This window comes from Ochotona princeps, chromosome 9 (genome assembly GCF_030435755.1).
Source record: "Ochotona princeps isolate mOchPri1 chromosome 9, mOchPri1.hap1, whole genome shotgun sequence".
Classification (NCBI taxonomy): Eukaryota; Metazoa; Chordata; class Mammalia; order Lagomorpha; family Ochotonidae; genus Ochotona; species Ochotona princeps.
Genome location: NC_080840.1, coordinates 12,898,722 through 12,907,469, shown reverse-complemented (window position 1 = coordinate 12,907,469; position 8,748 = coordinate 12,898,722). Strand labels below are relative to the sequence as shown.

The 8,748-nt window shown below is 58.7% G+C and overlaps 1 protein-coding gene across 1 annotated transcript; it reads left to right on the top strand.

The window, feature by feature from the left end:
- The first annotated feature begins 1,745 nt into the window (after positions 1-1,745).
- TRIB1 (tribbles pseudokinase 1) lies at positions 1,746-8,477 on the top strand. The gene is made up of 3 exons (XM_004580723.2): positions 1,746-2,745; positions 5,079-5,371; positions 7,674-8,477. The coding sequence occupies exons 1-3, from the start codon at positions 2,374-2,376 to the stop codon at positions 8,137-8,139; spliced, it is 1,131 nt and encodes a 376-aa protein (XP_004580780.2). The 5' UTR covers positions 1,746-2,373; the 3' UTR covers positions 8,140-8,477.
- Positions 8,478-8,748: the final 271 nt, after the last annotated feature.

Here is an 8,748-nt window from a genome sequence, read left to right as displayed (position 1 = left end):
CAGCTTCATGTGTCTGGGTCGAATGGATTCTTCTAGTCCCCTCTAATCCCTCCCTGTTACCTCCAGACGGCCATCTTTCCATTGGGTCCCCTACAGTGCAGGGGCACTTGGTCACTGCACCGTTGTGAGGTATTTGACCACTGCAGGTGAACTTAATCTTTCTAGGCTTCAGTGTGTTTCTGGGTGAGGTGGACCACGGAGCAGGTGGAGGTGGCGAAACGAAGTGCAGCGTCACATGCAAGCTTCAGTGACTGGCACAGCGGAAACCTCACCCATACTAGCCATGATCACTGCTTTAATTTTCATCTAGTAATCCCCCGCATCTAGCACCTACTAGATGCTTAGTGGTTATTGATTGCACGGAGTATTAACAAGGAAAAGGATTTACTTATTCCCTGGGGCTTGATCTGGTTTTAGAAAGTTAACGATTTAACAGGAGGGCAAGCAAGGACTCCAATAATGGTTATCTGTGTTTGGGCGTCCAGGGGTTCCAAACCGATCTGGTTCCAGATTCCCCAGTTGTTTTCCTGGGGATTGGCGCATGGTCTGGTGCACACTCCACACAGCCAAGGTCCCTCGCACAAATGCGGGACCACGGCCTGGCTCGCCCGCCTGCAGCCACATTTCCGGCCTCTCCGCCCCCCCCCCCCCGCCGGTGTCCAGACCGCCTCCCAACCCCTCTATCACCTACCCCACACCCAGACTGGCACCGGGGCCTTAGACCCCGCGGCTCGTGCGGAGGCAGGGGAGGGACAGGAATCCGGCGGCGACCACGTGGGCCCCTTCCGCCCGCTCCCACATCCTTTGTTTCCCACCGGCCCTGGCTCAGGAAGCTTTTTCTGCGAGTCACCGCGAAGGGGCGGCCCGGGAGCCTGGAGAAGCTATTTCCGTGCAATCCGGGCGGGCGGCGGGCGCGGGAGGGGCGAGGAGGTGGAGGCAGTGCAGAAGGCCCAGTGTTTGCTTTTATTTCATCCAACAGAAGGTTCTATTTGTGGAAGCGAACAGACGCTGGGGATTAGAGTTGGGAGGGGGCAGGAAAAGAAGGGGGGTTAAAAAAAAGTCACATCCACTACCACTCACAGGTCTTCCCCGGAACTACCGCGCGGGGGTGAATGACTGTCTTTGGCAATCATCACCTCCCCTAGCACATCCCTCCCCTTGTCTCTGGCTGCAGCCAGGCCGCCCACGACTCCAAACGGAGATCCCCAGGTGCGGGGCGGCAGGGGATCCCCCGGGCAAAAGGTGTAACCGCGGGGCCGCAGCGTGCGGCGGGTGCAGGGAAGCGTGGTGCGCGCGCCCGCAGCCCATTGTGCTCGCTGTGAATGAGGCGCGCGCACCAATCAGCGGCCGCCTCGCCCCCCCCGCCCCGCCCTCCCTCCCACTTCCCGGGGACCCAGACGTCACGGGCACTTGTCCTCCGCCCCCTCCTCGGGCTGCTCGCGCGGCGCCGGGGGCCTGCCGGAGGGCGCGCGCCGCCTCCCGCGCAGCCCAGCCCGGTCCGGGTCGCGGGCAGTGCGCGCCCCAGGCGGCCCGGGACGCACCACCTGCGCGCGAGAGCATCCCAGGCCCGCGGGCCACCCCCGGCCCCAGCCTCCTGCCCCACCTCCCCCCAACCCCCCGCCGCCAGTCTCCTCCCTCCGCTCCGGTGACTGCTCGCCGGGTGGCGGAGCCGGAGTCGTCGCGGCCACCTCATTGCACAACCCGGCTCCCCAACTGTTTACACAGGCTGGCCTGTGAGTGTGTGTGTGTATACAGCGTGAGTCACCGGGAGGCGGAGGAGGTGGAGGAAAAGGAGAAGGAGGAGTGCACTGGCCGGGATCGGTGCAGCGCACACACTCACTCACACTCAGTCACTCTCTCCGAGCGCGTCGCACTCGCTCACACACGCCCGCAGTCTAGGAGCGCGCAGGACCCCGGGCGCCGCGGAAAAGTTGCTCCGGCTTCCGCTGGAGACTAATTGCTCTGGGAAGTGCATTGGCTCCGTGCAGAAGCTCGCGGAATCCTGTTTTCGTGCCACGGGACCCCGGGATCCTAGGCCGCCGCTGCCGCCTCTGGGACGGTCGACAGCCTCGCCAACAATAGCGGCGGCCGCCCCCTGCGAGGGGCCCCGAGCCTGCGCCCGCCGGGGTCCAAGGAACTGAGCCGGCCTCCGCACCTCTCCGGGACGCTGAGCCAGCGTGGTTTCCGCGTGCAGCGAGAGCGCCGAGGAAGCGCCTGGTGCTTTGGCCCCCGTGGGGGCCGAGCTAAGGCAAGTCTGCAGACTCCATCCCGCGGGCTGGAAGAGGTCGCGGCGCCCGCGCCAAGCCCGCAAAAGCGCCTTTCTGCGCGGATCCGGGAGCGTACAAAGCCGGGGCCGCCCCGGCCGGGGACGGGATGCGAGCCGGTCCCGTGCGCTCTGCCATGAGCGGCGCCTCGCAACCGCGGGGCCCAGCCCTACTGCTCCCGGTCGCCCGGGGCACCCCGGCCAAACGGCTGTTGGATGCGGACGACGCAGCGACGGCCGCAGCAGTGGCCGCAGCCAAGTGCCCGCGACTCTCCGAGTGCTCGAGCCCCCCGGACTACCTCAGCCCCCCCGGCTCGCCGTGCAGCCCGCAGCTCCTGCCCGCCGCGCCGGGGGCCGGCGGCGGCTCCGGGAGCGCGCCGGGGCCCAGCCGCATCGCGGACTACCTGCTGCTGCCCCTGGCCGAGCGCGAACACGTGTCCCGGGCGCTGTGCATCCACACGGGCCGCGAGCTGCGCTGCAAGGTAGGCGCCCCTGGCAGGAGCGGGCAGGGGGCGCGGGGCGCGGAGGCTGAAGTCCGGCCAGCGCCTGGGCTTTGGGACACGGCGGGTAGGTGGGGGTGAGCCCTACCGGGCGGCGATTGCCCCAGCTCACCCCTTTGGGGAGACTTGTAAGTGTGTGTGTGTGTGTGTGTGTGTGTGCGCGCGCGTGTGTGTAGGGGGGTCGCCGCCCTACGGAAGTGCAGGGTTCGATCACTTTATTCTCGGCACTCAGGGTGGCGCGTGGCGTCCCCATATAAGTTGTGGAATTGAAATGGATTCCAGGGCCATGCCATTCCCCTTCTCTCATTCTCCGCGCCGCCCCGCCCGCCCGGGGCCTGGAAGGACGCCCTGCAGTGGGTGCCGGGAGCAGCTGGCAGCCCTCTCGCAGGGGTTCCACTGAGGCCGGGCTCAGCTGGGCACCGCAGAGACCGAGTCCCGCTCCTGCCGCGGGGATTCCAACTGGGGCCCGCGCTGGGACGCGGAACACCGCCCTCTCCAGGGCCGGTCTGAGCGGGACGTGGTGAGGCGGGGGTCTTCCAGTCCGGGCCGGGGGAATTTGCCCGGAGTACAAATATCGGGAAGCCGCCGCCCGCCAGGAATCGTCTCTTTCATGCGCTTTACTTTCGGATGAGAGATTTGCCTTTGAACCTTAGGGACCCCATCGAGGGGGAGGAGAAAGAGGACACCGGACTGCTACAAACAGGATCCGCCGCGCGTCTCCCTCTGGCGCCTGTGCGGCCGCGGTCGTCCCCTCCGTCACCTCCTCGTGAGGCTGACACCGCGATCTCGGGTCCGCCCGGGGCTGCTCCCTTTCACTTAAAAACATACAGTCGCACTGAAGCTCAACTTGCTCAATCTTCCGTAACTCACCTGACGCCCCCTAACCAAGCACGCCTGGCCCGGCCCCGCCACTCGGCGCGCGCCCCTGACCTCCCTTCAGGGCTTGGTGCTGCCACCTACTGGCGTCATGCTCGATCAAGCCCAATTTAAAGCCAGGAGAAATCTTGAAGTGACTGGGGCTGCGAGCTGTTGGGATGGGGGAGAGTGTGTGTGTGTGTGCCGTGGGGTGGGGTAGGATAGGCGAGGGGGCAGCAGCAGGAGGCAGCGAGGCCTCAGAGGTGGGGTGGATCTGGCCGTTGTGCAATCCCTTCCAGTTCCTCCGAGCAGATAATAGCTGAATCCAGATGGTGACAGCCCGTGTGTCACCGTTTCCAGTTGAGCCTAGGATATGAGTAACCCGACCAAACAAAGGGCGCTTAAAGAGACCAGCTAGCGTCTTACAGGAGATGCTACCGGGTTCCTGGTGGGGGGTGGTGGAGGTGGGTGGGAGGGGACGGGAAACAAACATAGGAAAAAAAAAAAGAACCTTGTTGGGAAGATGCCACACTCCACCTGTGGAGAACTGCAACTCAGGCAGCATACACCTGAGTCAGACCAGGCAGGTGGCTTAATGCTGCCTTGTCACAGACCGTTCCTACTAGTCATTTGTTCTTTCTGATTAATAAGAACTCTGCAAGGTCCGTGGTCACTGCTTCTCGCTGCTGCAGGCTTCGGGCTCATGGTTCTGTGCCTGCTCTGGGCTGAGCCCTTTGAGTGTGCAAGACACACCTGCACTTCCTGCACACTGCTGGGGGACCTTCTGTCAGCTCCTTCTACCCTGGTCTGCAAACCCAGGAGAGCCACACAGCGTGGCAGCTTTGGAGTTAAGCACTTGGGACCCCAGGGAAGCCCCTAAATGGAAGACAGTTTATTTATTCTTTTTTTAAAAATGTATTTATTTTTATTGGAAAGGCAGATTTAGAGAGAGAAAGAGAGAGAGAGAGAGATCTTCCATCCATTGGACTCCCCAAGTGGTGAAATGGTTGGAGCTGAGCCAGTCTGAAGCTGGGAGCCAGGAGCTTCTTCTTGGTCTCCCAAGTCGGCGTAGGGGCCCAAGCCACTTGGGCCATCTTCTGCTGCTTTCCCAGACCATGAGCAGGGAGTGGGATTGGAAGTGGAGCAGCCAGGATTTGAACCTGTGCACATATGGGATGCTGGTGCCACAGGTGGAGAATTAGTTTGCTATGCCATGGTACATAGCCCTGACAGTTTTTGCAAACCACTTGCTAGCCCAGAGCCCTAAGCCTCACTGGTTCCAAAGGTAGTAGACGTGACTGAGGCTGCCTGAGAAACAGGGAATCAATGAATGGAGCTTGCTGTTAGCTAAAGCCCAGAGATGGGGAACTTTAGTCCCACCTCCCTGAGGGCTTTGGGAGCCGGTCCCTTCCCATCCGCTAGCTTTTCTCCACTCCTCATTGGTCCGTTTGTCTCTGCAGGTGTTTCCCATTAAACACTACCAGGACAAAATCAGGCCTTACATCCAGCTGCCGTCACACAGGAACATCACGGGCATCGTGGAAGTGATCCTTGGGGAGAGCAAGGCCTACGTCTTCTTTGAGAAGGACTTTGGGGACATGCACTCCTATGTGCGAAGCCGCAAGAGGCTGCGGGAAGGGGAGGCCGCCAGGCTCTTCAAGCAGATCGTCTCCGCTGTCGCCCACTGCCACCAGTCGGCTATTGTGCTGGGGGACTTGAAGCTAAGGAAGTTCGTCTTCTCCACGGAGGAGAGGTGAGCAGCCGGCACAGCTCCTCCTGTGGCTTTTGGGACTGAATCGAAGGGACAGGTGGTGCAGTTGGGTACCGTGCAGGGTGCACAGCCCAAGCGAAGGATAGTTTTTAGAAGTCCTGTCCCAGAAGAGTGGTGTCCGAGGTTGGCATGTTCTGTGTCCTCTTGGGCGGGGCGTGGGGGCAATTTGGCACTTCCATGGACAGCGCCACGGGCAGGATGCTGTACCCCAGCATCAGGCTTGTTTGTCAGGTCAGGCTTCTGGAGGACAAGCCTCACCCTGCCCTTCGCAGTACTGAACTTCCGGCAGGGTTTTGCATGTCTTTGCTCATGCCAAGCGATGCTTTAGCTTTTGTACCTGGAGGGTGCCAGAGCATCTTCACTCTGCATGCATCTTCCCTTTGCAGTCCTTTTCCACCTCGGGCTGGGCTCCTGGTACTTCCTGCGTGTGTGTTCTGGCCACTTTCTAGTCTTCTTTGGATTCACCTTCAGAAAATAGCCACATTGAATAATAAATGGAAGTTGGCTGGAGCCGATTGCTAAATATAGCTCCTGGCTTACCTCAGGAGGGACAAGATGAGCTTGATAAGAACGTGCTGAGGCATTTAGATTCAGAGTGGAGGTTTCAGGCACCAGAACTCAGGAAGCTGCCGAGGGAGACTGTCCCATGCCTGCTCTGAAGAGGCAGCCCACATCCCTGGTGGCCAGATGAAGAGGAGTGACAGAAGTGTAAAGGTGGCAGCGAGTTATTTTGTTGCATCTTCTCCTCCTGTAGCCTTTCGCTCCATGTGCTGTCTTTCACTTCAGAGCCTATGGGACATACAGGCACCAGTACAGGGCTGAATTGTTGTGCCACACGTATCTGGCCTTGCAATCATTCTTGGTATTTAGTGATTAGCAAAGAAAAGTGGACTGTTGGCGGTGAAAAAGTTTCCAATTCCTGGAATATACTGCTGTGATACAGCGAGGCATTTTTCTGAAACATGGCTTACACACCTCCTCAGTGGCTTTTGAAATCTCTGTTGCACAGGCAGATGTCACGGGCACAGGGTTTGGCAACCCGAGGGTTAAGCAATGGCAGGCTGACGCTATTCGTGTAACCAGCACAGGTGCAGGGTTTTAGTACTACAGCCGCCAATCAGCGGCAGACAGTGTGAGTTGAGTCATATTTTCCGTTTACAGAACCAATGGGTATTTTACATAACGCTTGGGAGGTCACGCTGAGGACATACCGAAGTTAGCACATGTATACTACACTCCAGGGAACAGGAAGGCAGGAAGGGGGAAAAAAAAGAAAAAACTCAGCAGACCTTTCGGAGGAAAAGGAATTGATCCGTCAGGGACCGTGTGTTTGCATCTGAGTTCAGAACAACAAGGGACTTACTGAGGTCAGGGTGTCCCAGAGAAGTGAGGAACGGCCTGCTGCCAGGGAAAGTGGCGGTCCCCACCTGGCCTGGGGCTGTGGGGGATCTGGGAGACTTGGGTAGGTGGCCTGTTCTGAACACCTGCAGCTTCCGAGAGAGCCTTGGAGGTTTTCAAACTGTATCTGTTCCTTGGGCAGAGACCTCCGTGTGTTATGAATATGCCACCCCAGGAAGGATGTGTGTGTGTGTGTGTGTGTGTGTGTGTGTAGCTAAGGGTGTTAGGGGCCCTGCCTCCTCCAGACCACTCACCCACTTTATTAGGCTGTCAGGTCTGAGTGTTCTTTGCAATCATAATGAGCGTTCCTTGTGAGTTTCCCATCATGGTTATCACAGCCCCGGGGCCCAGGTAGATAGCGTTCCTTCTGTGAATCTATATTGATGTGGGCAGCCACGCTGACAACCTGTGCTCTGTAAAGCCGAGCGTGGAGGCCCCGGCAGTCGATGGCGTGATTGGGAGAGCAGAGTGACTGGCAGGACATCTCGACCCTGTTGGATACCCTGATCTTCCCTGGCAGCAGGGAATGTCAGCGTTCCCCCCAGAGAGGCTCCCGGTTCTGCAATGTGAACTTTGTCAGTTGCGTAACCCCCATTAGGATGTGCCTTATAAACTGTAGCATCACGAACCCTGTGTGGAACTTTGCATCATACCCTCCACCCCTGGCGCTCTCTGGATACCTTGCAAACAACTTATTGCAGTTCGTCGTGCCTTGTGAAATCACAAGGCCCGTGTGGTTCAGGGCTCTGCTTGCAGGATGAAGGACTGAACAGCCTTCGTGGGGCCCTTTGCTCTTGGTGCCCCATTGGGCTCTTTGACTTGGGAAAACCTGTTTTTTTTCTTTTTCCCTCTTGAAAGTCATGATGTGGTTCCCTCTGTCCTGCAGGACCCAGCTCAGACTGGAAAGTCTCGAAGACACACACATCATCAAGGGCGAGGATGACGCCTTGTCGGACAAGCATGGCTGCCCAGCCTACGTGAGCCCCGAGATCCTTAACACCACAGGCACCTACTCCGGGAAGGCGGCGGACGTTTGGGGCCTTGGGGTGATGCTCTACACCCTGTTGGTTGGACGCTATCCCTTCCATGACTCAGACCCCAGTGCCCTCTTTTCCAAAATCCGCCGCGGACAGTTCTGCATTCCCGACCACATTTCCCCCAAAGCTAGGTGCCTCATCCGCAGCCTGCTGAGGCGAGAGCCCTCCGAGAGACTCACGGCCCCCGAGATCTTGCTCCATCCCTGGTTTGAGTCAGCCTTGGAACCTGGCTTTATCGACTCTGAAGTGGGAACGGCGGACCAGATTGTCCCTGAGTACCAGGAGGACAGTGACATTAGTCCCTTTTTTTGCTAATCCCCCAAAAAACCTCAGAAACCTCAAAATTCTCACACGCGGCATTTCCATTTCTAAAGACGGACAGGCCGCTGTGCATGGTGCCAGGGTCGGGGCCTGCAGAGAGGCAGTCCCGGCAGAGGCCACCACGGCGCCCCGTCCAGCTTTGGGAAGACTGACCCTAGGACCGAGCGGCAGTCACTTGGATTGGCTGCCCTGCGAACTGAACCCTTCGCGGGTGAACCTTCTTCGCCAGCAAGCCTCTGGGAGAATCAGGGGGTTCTACTTCTCTGGGGAGGAGCCAAAGAGCTGGGACATCCTCTACCACATGGTCAAGTGTCATGAACTCAAATGTTCGAGCAGAATGTTCGAACTCGAATGTTCATGTGGATTGCATAATGGCGTTTTGGAGGACAGTAACCATGTTTTATTAGGGTAGTGAATAAATTGAGGCCCATAAGTCTGCCTCCTTGAAATTCACCTGTGGTGTAGCCGGAGTGGGCTACTGCAGCTTCTCAAATCAAAATGTCCTTTTTTGGTTTGGCTTAACCCTGGTCCTTTCTCACACTCACTCACACTTACCGATGACTCTGCTTCGCTTCCGGAACACACTGTTTTAGGAGTTCAGGA

Excerpts from the sequence above, each read along its gene's own strand:
- TRIB1 (XM_004580723.2), top strand. The coding sequence starts at position 2,374 with ATGCGAGCCGGTCCCGTGCGCTCTGCCATGAGCGGCGCCTCGCAACCG. Across the intron at positions 2,746-5,078 it reads GCCGCGAGCTGCGCTGCAAG|GTGTTTCCCATTAAACACTA; the intron begins GTAGGCGCCCCT and ends TTGTCTCTGCAG. Across the intron at positions 5,372-7,673 it reads GTCTTCTCCACGGAGGAGAG|GACCCAGCTCAGACTGGAAA; the intron begins GTGAGCAGCCGG and ends TCTGTCCTGCAG.